Raw genomic sequence first — 19,278 nt, 5'->3', positions numbered from 1 at the left:
ATCAGAGGCGAGAGTACAATAAAGAGCAAGGAGATAAAAAGCAGGGAGAGAAAGAGGCGAGAGTTCAATAAAGAGAGCAGAGGGTCAAGGCTTCAATAAAGATTGCAGAGAGAGACAGGCGAGACTTTAATAAAGAGTGCAGAGAGCAGGAAACAGGCAAGGCTGCAATAAACAGAGCAGAGAGAGGAGCAAGGCTTCAGTAAAGATCGCAGAGATAGACAGGCAAGGCTTCAATAAAGAGTGCAGAGAGAGAGATGAGGCTTCAATAAAGAGAGCAGAGAGAGGGGCAAGGCTTCAATAAAGATCGCAGAGTGACAGGCGAGGCTTCAGTAAAGAGTGCAGAGAGAGAGACAGACAGATGAGGCTTCAATAAAGAGTGCAGAGAGAGAGAGAGATAGATGAGGCTTCAATAAAGAGAGCAGAGAGAGGGGCACGGCTTCAATAAAGTTCGCAGAGAGATAGGCGAGGCTTCAATAAAGAGCGCAGAGGGGCAAGGCTTCAATAAAGAGCATAGAGAGGTGAGGCAATGAATGGCAGCACTTATTGATGAAACATTTTTTTCTCCCTGGTGTTTGCACCATATATTCCTGGTCAGTGACAGCATGGCTTAATACAGACATAGGTTCCCCTTCAGCCAACGAGCTGGCCTAAACTCTAGCTGCCCAAACAATGTACCTCAACTCCAACACGAGAACACTGGCAAATGTGCAACATCATTGTACATTTATCAGCACTTTTAATGCAGTAACATGTCCCAAGAACTTCACAGGAGCATAATGAGAAGTGGAAGACTGAGCCATATAAGTAGATATTAAAACAATAGTTAGCACTGCTGCCTCACAACGCAAGGACCAGGGTTCAATTCCGGCCTTGGGACGACTGTCTGTGTGGAGTTTGCATGTTCATATCATGTCTGCATGGATTTCCTCCCACAGTCTAAAGATGTGCAGGTTAGGTGGATTGGCCATGATAAATTGCCCCATAGTGTCCAAAGGTTAGATCAGGTAACAGGCTTGCGGGATATTCTATGATTCTATTCTATGAAAGGTTGGTCAAAGAGATTGATTTTAAGCAGCATCTTAAAAGAGGTGGAATGGTTTAGGGAGGGAATTCAAGAACTGTAGGCCAAAGTAGCTGAAGGCACACCTGCCAATGGCAGAGCAAAGGAAATTGCGAATGCACAAGAGGGCAGAATGCAAACTTGTGATGCCACATATTCACTCGCAATTCAGCCAATGTTGGACAAACTACTTTGCCCCAAGGATGCCAACAAGACTTGGGGAGGTGGAGATTATAATTTCATATTCTTCCTGGATTCAAATCCAATTCTTAAAACTGTATGGACAGTGTTTAGTCATTTTTCTACAGCAATCATATGCAGAAAAATTGTGCTTTTTTTCTGTACACAAACCTACCTGTATATCGGGCCATCAGTTGAGTAACAGTAAGTTGCTGGTCAGGGATGCGGTCTTTGATTGATGGTGCATCATGTAGACGTAAAGACCTTAGCTGTTCCTCAAACGATTCCACTGCATTACCTTTAGCTCCCCATGTCTCAGCATATTGGTTCAGCTTCACAGTTCGTGCATAGGGACTTTTATCTTCCAAAACATACCTGGAATAAAACATTGGAGGAGTTTACATCAGGATTCACTACCTCATCTCTCCCCAGGAAATGAAATCAATGCCTGATCACCACACTGAAACACACATGCACTTGTCCAATTCCAAGGGCGTCAAGATTTCAGTACGAGAACATGATTAAGAAACTGGGGTTTTGGAAAAAATGTGTTTGTGTAGGCATATAAAGCTCATTAACTACAAACAGTCCAAAGTTTATTTTCTGCTTTTGCTTTATTGGAAGGGTTCTTGTTATGACATAGTCTGCTTGATATAGCTGTGTTAATCCTGAGAGAATGGTGAGAGCAGAGTCTCTCTCCGTGTGGTCCTGCTAGCATGGAGAAACCACCATGAGAAGAAATGTAGACACATTAATATGCAATATTAGTCCACGTTGGTCATTAGATGTAATTATGTCACCTCCTCAATCTTTCTACAAAATCAATGCCTCTAATTTGCTAGTTTGAGACTGGAAACTGCCTATTTGAAGCTGCCCAACATATTGTAAAATGCCTCTTACTGACTGAATCAGTGGCTAATACATCACAAACATTTTTTGTCTCAATGAAAAACCCATTTTCACTTGTTCTTAAGTTTTGCTACGTCCAACTAAATTTAGAGTACCCAATTAATTTTTTCCAATTAAGGGGCAATTTAGCATGGTCAGCCCACCTACCCTGCACATCTTTGGGTTGTGGGGGTGAGACCCACGCAAACATGGGGAGAATGTACAACTTCCACACGGACAGTGACCCAGAGCCGGGATCAAACCTGGGACTTCGGCGCCGTGAGACAGCAGTGCTAACCACTGCGCTGTCCTATTACACCCTCTCAAACAGTAGATAATCCAACACATTTCTCCCTCTCTTCAGCTCTGAAGAGTCATACGGATGTGAATCATTAACTTGGTTTTCTCTCCCTACTGATACTGCCAGTTTCTTCGGCATTCTCAGTTCTGCTTTCAGATTCGAGAATGCGCAGTATTTTGCTTTTACTTTAATTCCTCTGGACTTCAGCTCTTATGTCTTGCTGTCCCCCACTCCCTCCCTGACCACTCCTCATTCTGTATAGACCAGAACAGCCCCTCTTCCCTCACTGTACTGAATTTCCTCACTCACCAAATTTCACTGTTGAACTGGATCTTGTGCTATTCACATCGTTAATTGTATTAAATGGTCGTTTTTCACCCATTCGTACATTTGTGTAAAAGGAAGACAATTAGAAATTTAAAAATTCAGATTAACACAAATCAGCAGGCGGCAAGGTCTGATCTATGCCCAGACATAAGCATAATTTGGTGTAAATATACAGGGAAAATGGTTTAATGACGCGTCTGAATACCCTAATTGGCTAACATTCCAACTTCTTCCATCAGGCAGGAGATATAGAAGTCTGAGAACACGCACGAACAGACTCAAAAACAGCTTCTTCCCCGCTGTTACCAGACTCCTAAAAGACCCTCTTATGGACTGACCTCATTAACACTACACCCTGTATGCTTCATCCGATGCCGGTGCTTATGTAGTTACATTGTATACCTTGTGTTGCCCTATTATGTATTTTCTTTTCTTCCCATGTACTTAATGATCTGTTGAGCTGTTCGCAGAAAAATACTTTTCACTGTACCTCAGTTCACGTGACAATAAACAAATTCAATCCAATTATAGCCAAATTCTTTAAAATGAAATTCATTATTAAAGTCAACCACGAACTGTTAAAAAAAAACTTAGTTCACAATCATTAAAAAGTATTTCGGTAGTCACTTATGCCATGTACTGATACAATGTAAACAATTCTTACCTAGTCATTGTAAGTGCATCTTCCAGGAAATATTGATCCACTGGGAAAGTATGTCCTAAAACACCAGAATGACAAAATTACGCATGTTCACAAATAGCTATTTGGTCCTTAAGTGTAACTGAAAAAAGACACGGATTAAAGAGAATCGCAAGGCATTTTATACATATATTAGGAACAAGAGGGTAGCTAGAGAAAGAGTTGGTCCACTCAAGGTCAAAGGAGGGAAATTATGTGTAGACCAGAGGAAGTAGGTAAGGTCCTTAAAGAGTATTTTGCATCGGTATTCACAAAGGAGAGGGACACATTGATTGGTGATGTCTCAGAGGGATAGGTAAATGCTTTAGAACAGGTCGTTATTACGAGGGAGGAAGGGTTAGCTGTGTTAAAAAGCATCAAGGAAGACAAATCCCCAGGGCCAGGTGGCATCTATCCTGGATTACTGAGGGAGACAAGAGATGAAATCGCTGGGCCTCTAACAGAAATCTTTGTGTCCTCATTGGCCACAGGTGAGATCTGAGAGGATTGGAGGATAGCCAATGTTGTACCGTTATTTAAGAAGGATTGCAAGAGGGCAGCACAGTCGCACAGTGGTTAGCATTTCTGCCTACGGCGCCGAAGACCCGGGTTCGAATCCCGGCCCTGGGTCACTGTCTGTGTGGAGTTTGCACGTTCTCCCCGTGTCTGCATGGGTTTCACCCCCACAACCCAAAGATGTGCAGGGTAGCTGGATTGGCCACACTAAATTGCCCCTTAATTGGAAAAAATAATTGGGTACTCTAAATTTATAAAACAAAAGAAGGGTTGCAAGGATAATCCGGGTAATTATAGGCCAGTGAGCTTGACGTCAGTGATAGTGAAATTGTTGGAAAAGATTCTCAGAGATATGGGCTGAATTCTCCGCCCCGCCGTACCACTTTTCTGCCCCGACCCGCCAGTGGGGTTCTCCGTTATGCCGGTCGGTCAAATGGAGTTTCCCATTGTGGGGCAGCCTCACTTCGTCGGGAAACCCCTGGGCGCTGGCAAAACGGAGAATCCCGCCCAGGATCTATGCACATTTGGAAGTGAATGGTCTTGGAAGTGAATTTGCTTGGCCATTGAAGACAGAGGGTAGCAGTGGAAGGGTGTTTTTTCGAATGGAAGTCTGTAACTCATGATGTTCCACAGGGATCAGTACTGGGACCTCTGCTCTTTGTAATATATATAAATGACTTGGAAGAAAACGCAGCGGGTCTGATCAGCAAGTTTGCAGATGATACAGGGTGGCATGCAGCACAGTGGTTAGCACTGCTGCCTATGCCACTGAGGACCAGGGTTCGAATACCGGCCTTGGGTCCCTGTCCGTGTGGAGTTTGCACATTTTCCCCGTGTCTGCGTGGGTTTCACCCCCACAACCCAAAGATGTGCAGGTTAGGTCACGCTAAACTGCTCCTTAATTGGAAAAAAAATAATAGGGTACCTATAAATTAAAAATAAAAGTTTGCAGATGATTGCAGGAGTGGCGGATAGTGACGAAGATTGCCAGAGAATACATCAGGATATGTATAGGCTGCTAAATTGGGCAGAGAAATGGCAGATGAAATTTAACCTGGACAAATGAGAGGTGATGCATTTTGGTCGATCAATTCAAGTGGGAGCTATAAAATAAATGGCAGAACCATCAGGAGCATAGAGAACCAGAGATCTAGGCGTGCAGGTCCACAGATCCTTAAAAGTGGCAGCACAGGTGGAAATGGTGGTGAAGAAAGCATATGGCGTGCTTGCCTTCATAGGACGGTGTATCGAGTCTAAAAGCTTGAAAATTATGTTACAGTTATATAGAATGTTTGTTAGGCCACATTTAGAATACTGTGTCCAATTCTGGTCACCGTACTACCAGAAGGATGTGGAGACTTTGGAGAGAGTACAAAAAAGGTTTACCAAAATGTTGCCTGGTATGGAGGGTATTAGCTATAAAGAGAGATTGAATAAACTGGGATTATTCTCCCGAGAATACAGAGGCTGAGGGACGGCTTGATAAAAGTTTATAAAATTATTAGGGGTATAAATAGGGTGGACAGTTGGAGGCTTTTTCCCAGGGCGGAACTGAAAATCACAAGGGGGCACAAGTTCAAGGTGAGGGGGGACAGGTTCAGTGGAGATGTGCGGGGGAAGTGTTTTTACACAGAGGATGGTGGAGGCCTGAAGGGCCTGTTCCTGTGCTGTATTGTTCTTTGTTCTTGCACTCGTCAGAACAAAGACACGTCAAAGCTTTCCTTCTGGCACTCATCAGAACAATTTGCAAGAATACCAAATGTAAAAGGAACAACAATTTATACTTCATAAGAGATAATGCTGATTGGTTGGAAAGTGGACTCCAATTGATAGAGGTATTGCCATGGAGAATGTACCAGTCAACTGATGACAGTTAACTGATAAGCTTTATTCAAGTTCAAACAAGGCAAGGTGATTGACCAGGCATTGCCCTGGCGAATGAACCCGCGAATGGCTGTCACCTATTTTGTTTAGTTGAAACATGTGCAATGTGTGTACATGTTCTTGCTGTCTGCATCCATGCTTCCTAGCACTGTAAATGTGTCACATTGTGATGGTCTTAAATTGGTTGTCAGCGCAATTCTTAACACACTTAAGATTGTTCAGCAGGGGCAGCACGGTGGCACAGTGGTTAGCATTGCTGCCTACGGCGCTGAGGACCCGGGTTTGAATCCCGGCTCTGGGTCACTGTCCGTGAGGAGTTTGCACATTCTCCCCGTGTCTGCGTGGGTTTCACCCCCACAACCCAAAAAGATGTGCAGGTTAGGTGGATTGGCCACGCTAAATTGCCCCTTAATTGGAAAAAATAATTGGGTACTCTAAATTTATTTTTTAAAAAGATTGTTCAGCAAATGTCCAAACACAGAATCACATCTAATGTTGGACACCATTTGGAGTGTTGCAAGTGCAGGCTGGATGTCAGTACCTTATCTGTTGAATAGCTGAAGGGACATGCTGTTTGATACAATTTGCGCCAGTCTTTGGGACATACAGCATATATAACTAGCCTTATACCAACACTCAAATTCATATTCCACATTACTAATGTGTGGTAGACAGAACGTCTTTTTGGTTTGAGGGAAACATCCTGTAGTCGTGAATACCACTCATAGCAGCATGAAAGAGTTTACATAAAGTATAACAACTTCTCATGAAGTCTTTAATTTCAATTGAATCTGTGCTATGCTCTTCACACAGACAGTGACCGGGGGCCAGGATCGAACCAGTGTCCTCGGCTCTGTGATGCAGCAGTGCTAACCACTGCACCACCCTAGATCTGTCATTCTAAAAGCCCAATATCTTTCCCTTCTCTCCAAGTTCAAAAGCTTCCTTTTAACCTTGTCTCACCTTCCCCACTTTCCTCCCCAAATCCTGTTCAGCATTTACTTCCTCTTTGTGAAGTAGTAAAGGTGCTATAAGTACAAGTAGTTGCTGCAATGAACTTGGATTTCCAGGGTACAAATATTTCAATTGACTATATGTATCTTTCATTAACTGAATCTACAATTTTTCATACATGCAATAAAAGTAGTTTCTTATAATAATTTTGTGTCTGATTTATGCACTAAGCAGTGTACAATCTGCTCGGAGGCCTTGGGTAATGTTTATGACACTAAAATGACCACAACATGGACAAGAATACACGGAACGACTCGCGTTTCACCATTCTGTCCTATCTCTGCTTTTTTTCTTGAATGGGCAGAATTTTATGCTGCTCATGGTGTGGGGCGTTATCGTCTGGGAATGGCATATGTTAAATTTTGATCTTGCAAGCAACACAGAGAGAAGACCTAGATCTTGCCTATTCACAGCACACTCTTGAATTAAACAAATAATTTAGTGTATTATTCATAGACCTACTCCTGTAACTTTAGACAAGTGATGGAACTTTAAAGCAAATATTTACATTATATAGATCAAATCTTACCTGGAATATGAATACTGGGGCAAGAATTGAAGTACTCTGTGAATAACTGTGCATTCAGTGTTGCACTCATCAGAACAATGCGCAGATCATGCCGAGCCATCATCAGATCCTTTAGCACCAACAGCAAGAAGTCACTACAATACAACCAATATACAATTAAGTTCAAGCTAAAATATATACAGAACAAATGCATTTAAGATGCACACAAACTGGCACCGAGGACCAGGATTTGATCCCGGCCCACTGTCCGTGTGCAGTTTGCACATTCTCCCAGCGTCTGCATGGGTTTCACACCCACAAAGATGTGCAGGGTAGGTCGATTGGCCATGCAAAATTGCCCCTTAATTGGAAAAATAAAGATGCGCACAAACATTGAACAGCAATATTTCCGTTGGGGGTGGGGGGGAAAAGGGAAGGCTGGGAGGATTTGTGATAAAAGGCACTCAAAATCTTGAAGGTTCTGGACAGAGTCGATAGGGAGAAACTGTTCCTATCTTGAAAAGGATGAATAAGGGGACACAGATTTAAAGTAATTGGCAAAAGAAACAAAAATGTCATGAAGAAAAATGTTTTCCACAATGAGCGTTTAATATCTGGAATGCAGGGGGGAGGAGCATCGAGTGTCGCTGTACGTGGACGACCTGTTGCTGTATGTGGCGGACCCGGTGGGGGGGATGCCGGAGGTGATGAGGATTCTTAGGGAATTCGGGGGCTTCTCGGGGTACAAACTGAACCTGGGCAAGAGTGAGGTGTTTGTGGTGCATCCGGGGGATCAAGAGGAGGGGATTGGTAGGCTCCCATTGAAGCAGGCAGGGAAGAGTTTCAGGTACCTAGGGGTCCAGGTGGCAGGGAGCTGGGGGGCCCTGCACAGGCTCAACCTCACAAGATTGGTGGAGCAGATGGAGGAGGAGTTTAAGAGATGGGATATGTTACCGCTGTCACTGGCGGGGAGGGTGCAGTCCGTCAAGATGACGGTGCTTCTGAGGTTTTTGTTCCTGTTCCAGTGCCTCCCCATCCTTATCCCGAAGGCCTTTTTCAGGAGGGTCAACAGCAGTATCACGGGATTTGTGTGGGCGCATGGGACTCCGAGGGTTCGAAGAGTGTTCCTGGAGCAAGGCAGGGATAGGGGGGGCTGGCGTTGCCCAACCTCTGTGGGTACTACTGGGCGGCCAACGCAGCGATGGTGCGTAAGTGGGTAATGGACGAGGAGGGGGCAGCGTGGAAGAGGATGGAGGCGGCGTCTTGTGTGGGCACGAGCCTGGAAGCGCTAGTAACGGCGCCGCTGCCGCTCCCTCCAATGAGGTATACCACGAGCCCTGTGGTGGCGGCTACCCTCAAAATTTGGGGGCAATGGAGACGGCACAGGGGAGAAATGGGGGGCTCGATGGAGGCCTCAATACGGGGGAAACCATCGGTTCGTCCCAGGGAACATTGATGGCGGATTTCTGGGCTGGCACAGGGCAGGGGTTAGGAGGTTGAGGGACCTGTTTGTGGAGGAGAGGTTCGCGAGCTTGGGAGAGTTAGAGGGGAAGTTTGGGCTCCCCCCGGGGAACATGTTTAGGTACATGCAGGTTATGGCGTTTGCCAGGCAGCAGGTGGAGGGGTTCCCCTTGGTGCCCCCACGAGGGGTGCGGGATAGGGTGCTCTCGGGGGTGTGGGTCGGAGGAGGGAGGATCTCGGACATATACCGGGTAATGCAGGAGGTAGACGAGGCCTTGGTGGAGGAACTGAAGGGGAAATGGGAAGAGGAGCTGGGGGAGGAGATTGAGGAGGGGACGTGGGCGGATGCCCTGGAGAGAGTGAATTCGTCCTCTTCCTGTACGAGGCTTAGCCTCATACAGTTCAAGGTGCTGCATAGGGCCCACATGACTGGGTCGAGGATGAGCAGGTTTTTCGGGGGAGAGGACAGGTGTGCTAGGTGCTCGGGGAGCCCAGCGAACCACGCCCATATGTTTTGGGCGTGCCCAGCGTTGGGGGAGTTTTGGAAGGGGGTAGCAAAGACGGTGTCGAGTGTGGTGGGATCCAGGGTCGAGCCAGGCTGGGGACTCGCAATTTTTGGGGTTGCAGTGGAGCCGGGAGTGCAGGAGGCAATAGAGGCCGGTGTTCTGGCCTTTGCGTCCCTAGTAGCCCGGCGGAGGAACTTGCTCCAATGGAAGGATGCAAGGCCCCCAAGCGTGGAGACCTGGATCTCTGATATGGCGGGGTTCATTAAATTGGAGAGGGTGAAATTTGCCCTGAGGGGATCAGTACAAGGGTTTTTCAGGCGGTGGCAACCTTTTCTGGACTTCCTGGCGGAACGTTAGGGAAATAGGCCGATAGCAGCAACCCGGGGGGGGGGGGGGGGGGGGGGGGGGGGGGGGGGGGAGAACTGTGCACATGGGTTGGCGGAGGGTGCTATCTCTCTTTTTTTTTTATCTTGTGTTTTTCTCTTCTTTCTTTTTCTTTGTTTTTGTTCTTTCTTTTTGTTTGAAGTTGCTCTCGAAGCTGGGTGGGGTACTGTTCATGGGGTGTGGGGTGTTACCGCGGTTGTATGTTAATAGAGTTAAGATGTTTATATTTTGTATTTTGTAAAAATTTCAATAAAAATTATTTTAAAAAAATAAAAAAATATCTGGAATGCATTGCTTGAGAGTGTGATTCATTCAAGGCATGTAAAAGGGAATTAAGCCAGTTAACTGAAAAGGAAGACATGGAGAATTTCAGGAAAAGGCAGAGGGTTGGCAATAGATTAATTTCTCATTCGGATGTCCAATGCAGACACAATGACTGAATGCATCCTCCTGTGTTGCAACAATTTTGTGATTATAATTGTCGCCCTTGAAAATAGAACATAATGTTTAATTAATGATCAGACAGCCAATTCTCTCCACAATCATGGATAATTCATTTTCATAGCCCTTAGCAAATCTAGTGCTTAAAAATTCATCAAGAATTTGATATTTCAATCACCTTACAACAATCAACAGAAATAGACCGCAGATAACAAGACACACTAGTGCATTCTAAAAATATTTTACAGGTCAATGTGGGAATATCTTTTCATATCCATCTCTCTCATGCGTTCAAATGTTATTAGGCATGTAAAAATATCTAATAATGAACATAAGAAATATTTCCTACAAAACACTTAACTATAAAATGTAACATTAGAAACAGGCGGCCTTATAGCCTCTCAAGACTTGCTCAGCCATTTAAATAGGACAGGGGTTCTCGAACTCATTGCTTCAGAGGCTCCCGCCCTCACTGTGCTATAAATATTTCACTGTTCCCCTTGTCACACAATGCAAGTATTTATTCTTTGTAAAAATTAATTATACAGTTAACCACATACATTTATTATTTATGTTGCACTTAATAAATGGGTAATTTGTTACCAGAGCAGAGTACCATTTGTGTCAAGATGTTGAGGTATCTTCAATGTCTCTCAATGTACTTTGGTCTGAGCAGCACATGCTGTGTTTTTCTCAAGCATGCTGAATCTCCACTGCTAAGCAAGGCCCCTTCCCTGGATCTGTCAACTCCATTTTCTATTGGTCAGAAGAACCTATACTGCCCAAAGGTGTGTTTGGCTTCAATTCACCCAGATCTACAATCGTCTGCTTCGTCTCCCATATCCTGGGGGATTAGCTTCTTGTATCTTCTTTTCACAGATTTTTTTTTTTAAACACTTGCCCTTCGTAACCAACTGTTCGTCAAAAAGCCATTTTTGTTTAAAACAGGTTCATGTGCTGCTTTGTGAGACCATCCACTCACAATGCAGGTGCTGAAAATCAGAAGGAAGGGGACCACAGTAGGTTACGCTGTTGGCAGATCCATCTCGTCTTCCTCATATACTCACAGTTGAGAAACCCCGAATTAGAAGTTGGCAGATCTGCACCTCCATTCCATTTTCCTGCCCATGTCCCAAATCATTTGATAGGCTTACTTTAAAAAAAAAAACCCCAGCAATCTAGGTCATGAAAATTCCAAATACCCCATTATCCTTTCAGGGTGAATGGAGGGAGTGGAGAAGACAGTTCCATAGTTATACCATTTGTGAAAAAAATGGTTCCCAATTTGTCTTCAGAATAGTTTACCTTTCATTTTAAGATTATGTTTCTTTGTTCTTCATATTCATACCAGTGCGGCACGGTAGCACAGTGGTTAGCACTGTTGCTTCACAATGCTAGGGACCCAGGTTTGACTCACAGCTTGGGTCACTGTCTGTGCAGAGCCTGCACGGTCTCCCCATGACTGCTTCGGTTTCCTCCCACAAGTCCTGAAAGGCGTGCTTGTTAGGTGAATTGGGCAATCTGAATTCTCCATTAGTGTACCTGAACAGACGCCAGAATGTGGCGACTAGGGGCTTTTCACAGTAACTTCATTGCAGTTAATGTAAGCTTACTGAAATGAAATGAAATGGAAATCGCTTATTGTCACAAGTAGGCTTCAAATGAAGTTACTGTGAAAAGCCCCTAGTCGCCACATTCTGGCGCCTGTTCAGGGAGGCTGGTACTTGTGACACTAATAAAGATTATTATTATTAAAAGAAATGATCAATTATTTTAACATTAAACATCTCAATCAGATCATCCCTAATCTCCTAAATTTAGGGTTTGTGCAAACCCTTCTCATAAATTTACCCTCCAAGCCGATATAATTCTGGTGAATCTGTGCGACACACTTTTTTTTATCTTTTTATAAAAATAAAGTTAGAGTACCCAATTAATTTTTTCCAATTAAGAGGTAATTTAGCACGACCAATCCACCTAACCTGCACATCTTTCGGTTGCGGGGGCGAAACCCACGCATCACACGGGGAGAATGTGAAAATTCCACACGGATAGTGATCCAGAGCCAGGATCGAACCTGGGACCTTGGCGCCGTGAGGCAGCAATGCTATCCACTGCGCCGCCCTTTGTGCTACATACCTTTAAGGGCTTTGCCTAAAAAGAAATGCAGTACACTCAATGGAGCCTTACCAATGTTCTATAACATAAGTTATCCAACTACAATCCAGAAAGGCAAAATGCTTCCTGAACATGGAAAAGAAGCTGCTCTGAATCCATGCAGTATAGTTTGGTTTTATTAATTTACAGGATGTGGGCGTCGCTGGCCAGGCCAAGATTTATTGCCCATCCCCAATTGCTCTCAAGCTGGTGGTGAGCTGTCTTCTTGAACGCCGCAGTTCATGTGGTCTAAGTACACCCGCAGTGCTGTTAGGGAGGGAGTTCCAGGATTTTGACCCAGCGACAGTAAAGGAACGGCGACATAGTTCCAAGTCAGGATGGTGAGTGGTTTGGAGTGACCCTCCAGAGGATGTTCCCATGTGTCTGATTCTTGTCCTTCCTGATGGCAGTGGTCGTGCTGCCGAAGGAGCCTTGGCAAGTTCCTGCTCTGGGACACATTGCTGCCACTGTGCATCAGTGGTGGAGAGAGAGAATGTTTGAAAAATGGGAGCCAATCATGCAAAGCGCTTTGCCCTGGATGGCGTCAAGCCTGTTGAGCATTGTTGGAGCTGCACATATCCAGGCAAGTGGAGAGTGTTGTATCACATCCTGACTCGTGCCTTATGGATGGTGGACAGGCTGTAGGGAGTCAGGAGGAGAGTTACTCGCAGCAGGAATCCTCTCCTCTGACCACCTCTTGTGGCCACAGTATTTACATGGCTAGTTCAGTTCAATTCTGGTCAATGGTAATCTCCAAGATATTGATAGCGGGAGATTCAGCAACAGTCGAGGGGTTAAATTCTCTCTTGTTGGAGATGTTCAGTGCCTAACACTTGTGTAACACAATTGTTACTTGCCAGTTGCCAATCCTGGATATTGTCCAAGTCTTGTTGCATTTGGGCATGAGAGAAGAATCATGCAGACTTGAGACCGTTAACTCTGTTTCTCTCTCCACAAATGTTGCCAGACCTGTTCAATTTATCCAGCAATTTCTGTTCTTAGATTCAGATTTCCAGTATCTGCAGTATTTTTCTTTTACAGAGGTTACATGTCATCGAGTTGAAACCGAATAGCAACCAGGGAGTTGGATGCAACCAAAGATAAGGGTACAAAGTTTAAGTCAGGAACCAAATAGGATTTTCTTTTCCCAATTAAGGAGCAATGTAGTGTGGCCAATCCACCTACCCTGCACATCTTTAGGTTGTGGGGGTGAAACCCACGCAGATATGGGGAGAATGTACAAACTCCACACGGACAGTGACCCAGGGCTGGGATTCAAACCCTGGTCCTCAGCGCCGCAGTCCCAGTGCTAACCACTGCGTCACATGCCACCCTTAAAAGCAATTAAGAGTCAACCACATTGTTGTGAATCCTGAGTCACATGTAGGGTAGGTCAGGTAAGGATGGCAGATTTCATTCTCTAAAAAGGACACTAGTGAAGCAGATGGGTTTTTACAATAATCAACAATGGTTTCATGGTCATCATTAGATTTTTAATTCCAGATTTTTTTCTTAATTTAATTCAAATTTCGTCATCTACCATGGTGGGAGTCGAACCAGGTCCCCAGATCTTGGGTCTCTGGATTACTTGTCGAGCAACAATACCACTGCCTCCCCTGTGGAATCTAAAAAGATAGCCTCCCTCCCCCTCCACTACTATGTCACTGTCACACCTGTGGGATCTAAAAAGATTCAACCCAACTTGCAAACATGACATGAACATCTGCCAGGAACAAGCTGACGTAGAACACTTGAAAATGCATCATCGTATTTTATTTGTTACCTCCACAGGGTGGAGGTAAAGAGCTTCATGACGAACCTATTTTATTGTATTTTTGACCAGGATAATTTCATATATCTTAAAAGGTACAAAAAAATTGTGACGATTTTACCCCTTTTAGTCCACAAGACTACAGGGCCATAAGAAAAAGGAGCAGGAGCAATTGAGCCCCTCAAGCCAACTCCGTCATTTAATAAGATCATAGCTGATCTTCTACTTCAACACCATTTTCCCGTACTTTTCCTATATCCCTTCAAGTTTTTGACAAAAAAAATAAATTTAGAGTACCCAATTCAAATTTCCAATTAAGGGGCAATTTAACGTGGCCAATCCACCTACCCTGCACATCTTTGGGTTGTGGAGGTGAAACCCACGCAGACACGGTGAGAATGTGCAAATCACACGGACAGTGACCCAGAGCCGGGATCAAACCTGGGACCTCGGTGCCATGAGGCAGCAGTGCTAACCACTGTGCTGCCACCCCTTCACGTTTTTAATATGTAGAAATCTATGTTAGGTCCAAAACAGTGGTCCCTGTTGATCCAAGTTTTCTTTTATTCATTCTGGCCTTGGTTTCTTTGTGTAAGGGGGAGATGAGGCAAGGGATGTGCCCATCCTTCCTTCTGCACCCAACATCCTAGCTAAGATTACGGGTCTGACATTCTCCTGGGAAACACAGATGAATATCAGGAGAGCTAGTGGTAGAATGGGTGGCATGGAGGCACAGTGGTTAGCACTGCTATCTCAGCATCAGGGACCCGGGTTCAATTCCGGCTAAGGGTGACTGACTGTACATTCTCCCAATGTCTGCGTGGGTTTCCTCCGGGTGCTCTGGTTTCCTCCCACAGTCCAAAGGTATGCGGGTTAAGTGAATTGGCCACGCTAAATTGCCCTTTAATGTCCAGGGATGTGCAGGTTAGGTTATGGGATTACGGGAATAGGGGGAGATGAACATTTGTCAATGGGCCGAGTGCTCAAAAGGGTCAGTGCAGACGCGATGGGCCGAATGGCCTCCTTCTGCACTGTAGGGATTCTATGAATAACTAAGGCTGTCTGTTACACACAAGTCATTATTGAAAGATACCCAACGGTGCTGAAAAGACGAATCCCGGTGGGGGAAGGTCCCCTGAGGAGAACTAGACCGATTTTATGGTCGGTACTCGGAGTGGAGCGGCAAGAAAAGTGGCAGCAGCTCCCCAAAAAAAGCGGGGGAAGAAAATCAAAATGGCGGCCGGCGGCGCACCGGAGGAAATGGGCGGAGGAGCAGCAGGCCGCTCTCCTCCGTTTTTTCACGGAGCTGAAAGTGGAGCTCTTAGAGTCCATGAACGCGACGACCACCAGGTTGGTGGGAGCCCAGGCGACCCAAGAGGCGTCGATCAGAGAGCTGCAGCAGGAGATGACCGCGAGGGAGGAGGAGGCCACGGTCCTCGGGGCAAAGGTGGAGGTGCACGAGGCACTCCACCTGAAGTGGCAGAGCCGTTTCGAGGAGCTGGACACTCGGATGAGGAGGAAAAATTTGAGGATCCTGGGCCTAGAAGAAGGCCTGGAGGGGTCGGATCTCCCGAGATATGTTGCGGAGATGCTGAGCTCCCTGATGGGGGAAGGGGCCGGTCCTGCGCCCCTGGAGCTGGAAGAGGCATACCGGGTCATGGCCAGGAGGCCTAGGGCAAACGAGCCCCCGAGGGCGGTGCTGGTGCGGTTCCAGCGGCTATGTGATCGGGAGAAAGTCCTGAGGTGGGCAAAAAGGGAGAAAAGCAGTAAGTGGCAGAACTCGACGGTAAGGGTGTACCAGGACTGGAGTGCGGAGGTGGCAAAGCGGCGGGCCCGGTTCAGCCGGACGAAGGCGGTGCTACACGCGAAGAGGATCAAATTTGGAATGCTGCAGCCGGCGCGCTTGTGGGTCACCTACAAGGACCAACATCATTATTTTGAGTCCCCAGAGGAGGCCTGGACCTTTGTACAAGAAGAAAAGCTGGACATGAACTAAAACCTGGGAGCACCGGCGGTCGTAGCCGCCTGGGTACTCTTGATTGAGCAAGTGGCCCTTATCTTTTCAGGCCAGGTCGGAGCTGGGTAACAGTTTCTTGGATTGTTTGGCTTTTCTTGAACGTTTGACTTTTTGAATATCTTGAAGGTTTCGAGTTGTTTGGTGTTTCTGTATATTTGAACTGTTGAAATTTCTATTGCGGGTCGTTTTCTTCTTATGGTGTGTTTCTTCCCGTTTCCAACTTCCCTTAGTCATTTACCCTTTTTACCCCTTTTTCTTCGGGTGTTTGGTCCCCTTTTTTTTGTTTTTTCTTCCTTCTCTGGTTATGGTTATCTGTGGTTATTTATACTGTTTGATGGAGGGTGATGGTTAAGCACATTGTTAGTTGATAGCTATTTAATTATTTTGTTATTTAAGTATGTAGTTAAGTATTTATGTATTTATTTGCCATTGGGTATTTATATTGTTAAGTTGGGAAGACGGGACGGGGGGGGAGTGGGTTGATCATGCGGGTTTATCTCTGGGGTTTTAAGGGGATCCTTCACGGGCGTGGATGGGGATGGGGGGGGAGTGGAAGATGGCGGGGCGGGGTGTGGCCGGGCGAAAGCGCGGGCTTTCCTCTGTTTTTCCCGCGCGCGGGATGGAGGAGAGAGGAGGGGAGAAGAGTGGGGCGTGGCCAGTAATGGCGGCCTTTCCCGCGCTGGAGCGGGGTCAGAGTGGAATGGCGGGGGGGGGGGGGGGGGGGGGGGGGGGGGGGGGGGGGGGGCCTCTCTCCCCCCCCCCCCCCCCCCTCGAACCGGGAGGAGTCGGAGTGTGGCAGGAGCAGCCGGGTCAGCTGACTCTCGGGAGTACGATGTTGGGCACATCGCGGCTAGGAGGGGTCCTAGCCAGGGGGGGGGGGGGAGGGGGGGAGGGGGAGGGAGGGTTAGGGGGAGATACCGGGTTGCTGCTGGAAAGACCAGGGACGAGAAGGGGAGAGCTGGGGGGGGGGGGGGGGGGGGGGGGAGGGGGGGGGAGGCATCGCTATGGGAAACGGGTCAGAAAGGGAGGGATGACCCGGGGCGAGCAAGGGACAGAACATGGCTAATCGACAGGGAGCAGGGACGGGTCGCCCAGCGATCCGATTGATTACGTGGAATGTAAGGGGGCTGAATGGGCCGGTTAAAAGATCAAGGGTCTTCTCGCACCTGAAGGGACTGAAGGCTGATGTAGCGATGTTGCAGGAGACTCACTTGAGGGTAGCAGATCAGGTCCGCCTGAGAAGGGGGTGGGTGGGACAGGTGTTCCACTCAGGCTTGGATGTCAAGAACCGGGGGGTGGCGATTCTGGTGGGAAAGAGGGTGTCGTTCGTGGCGGCAGAAGTGGTGGCAGACAAGGAGGGCAGGTATGTGATGGTGAGGGGTAGGTTGCAGGGAGAGAATGTGGTGCTGGTGAATGTGTATGCCCCGAATTGGGACGACGCGGGCTTTATGAGGTGCCTGCTGGGCCTCATCCCGGGACTGGAGGCAGGGGGCCTGATCATGGGAGGGGACTTTAATACGGTGTTGGACCCTGGGCTGGATAGATCGAGTTCCAGGACGAATAGGAGGCCGGCAGCGGCAGAGGTGTTAAGGGGGTTTATGGAGCAGATGGGAGGGGTAGACCCATGGAGATTTGGTAGGCCTAGGGCGAGGGAGTATTCTTTTTTCTCCCACGTCCACAGAGTGTACTCCAGGATAGACTTTTTCGTATTGAACAGGGGGCTGATACCGAGAGTGCAGGACATGGAGTACTCGGCCATTGCGATATCGGACCATGCACCACATTGGGTGGACGTGGAATTGGGGGAGGCGCGGGATCAGCGCCCGTTGTGGCGCCTGGATGTGGGGCTGTTGGCGGACGAAGAGGTGTGCAGAAGGGTTAGAACGGGCATTGAGAACTATCTGGGTACGAACGACACGGGTGAGGTGCAGGTGGGGACGGTCTGGGAGGCCTTGAAAGCAGTGATTAGAGGAGAGCTGATCTCCATAAGGGCACACAGAGAGAGGAAGGAGAGGCAGGAAAGGGAGAGGCTGGTGGGGGAGCTCCTAGAAGTAGATAGGAAATATGCGGCGGCACCAGAGGAGGGGCTATTGAGGGAGCGGCGCAGTTTACAGGCCAGGTTCGACCTACTGACCACTAGGAAGGCGGAGACGCAGTGGAGAAGGGCGCAGGGTGCGGCGTATGAGTACGGGGAAAAGGCGAGCAGGATGCTGGCACACCAGCTTCGTAAGCGAGATGCAGCCAGAGAGATTGGTGGAGTGAGAGAGAGGGGTGGGGACGTAGTGCAGAAGGGGCAAGAGGTGAATAGGGTCTTCAGGGACTTCTACAGGGAATTGTATAGGTCTGAACCGCCGAAGAGGAGAGGGGGAATGGAGAACTTTCTCGACAAATTGAGGTTCCCAAAGGTACAGGAGGAGCTGGTAGAAGGGTTGGGGGCGCCGATAGAGCTGCAGGAGCTAATTAAAGGGATAGGCCAGATGCAGGCGGGGAAGGCGCCGGGGCCGGATGGGTTCCCGGTGGAGTTTTACAGGAAATTTGTGGACTTGGTGGGCCCAGTGCTGGTGAGAGCCTTTAATGAGGCGCGCGAGGGGGGGGTTTTGCCCCCAACAATGTCGCAGGCCCTGATCTCCTTGATTTTGAAGCGGGACAAGGACCCGGTCCAGTGCGGGTCCTACAGGCCTATCTCCCTCTTAAATGTAGATGCCAAGCTGTTAGCAAAGGTCCTGGCAACCAGGATAGAGGATTGTGTGCCAGGGGTAATCCATGAAGACCAGACGGGGTTCGTGAAGGGACGCCAACTTAACACAAATGTCCGGAGATTGTTAAACGTGATCATGATGCCGGCAGTGGAGGGGGAGGCGGAGATAGTGGTAGCGCTAGACGCGGAGAAGGCATTCGATAGGGTGGAGTGGGAATACTTGTGGGAGACGTTGGAAAGGTTTGGGTTTGGGGAGGGATTTATCAAGTGGGTAAAGCTGCTCTATTCGGCCCCGATGGCGAGTGTGGTAACAAACGGGAGGAGGTCAAAATATTTTGGGCTCCATCGAGGTACTAGGCAGGGATGTCCCCTATCCCCCTTACTCTTTGCATTAGCGATTGAACCGTTAGCGATGGCACTGAGGGGTTCAGGGGGGTGGAGGGGACTGACAAGGGGAGGGGAGGAACATCGGGTCTCGCTCTATGC

The 19,278-nt window shown here is 47.4% G+C and overlaps 1 protein-coding gene across 2 annotated transcripts in view; it reads right to left on the bottom strand.

Moving 5' to 3' along the window:
* Window positions 1-19,278, bottom strand: part of dhx57 (DEAH (Asp-Glu-Ala-Asp/His) box polypeptide 57) — a 117,454-nt gene that overhangs the window by 46,875 nt on the left and 51,301 nt on the right. For both annotated transcript variants that reach the window (XM_038804237.1, XM_038804228.1), the window contains exons 10-12: window positions 7,379-7,512; window positions 3,421-3,475; window positions 1,416-1,615 (exon numbers count right to left, since the gene is read on the bottom strand). In XM_038804237.1, coding sequence (XP_038660165.1) covers window positions 1,416-1,615; window positions 3,421-3,475; window positions 7,379-7,512 — 389 coding nt within the window. The remainder of the gene's footprint in view (window positions 1-1,415; window positions 1,616-3,420; window positions 3,476-7,378; window positions 7,513-19,278) is intronic.

This window comes from Scyliorhinus canicula, chromosome 1, assembly GCF_902713615.1.
Source record: "Scyliorhinus canicula chromosome 1, sScyCan1.1, whole genome shotgun sequence".
NCBI classification, from domain to species: domain Eukaryota; kingdom Metazoa; phylum Chordata; class Chondrichthyes; order Carcharhiniformes; family Scyliorhinidae; genus Scyliorhinus; species Scyliorhinus canicula.
Note: the sequence above shows the minus strand (reverse complement) of the source record. Positions and strands in the feature narration are given on the sequence as shown.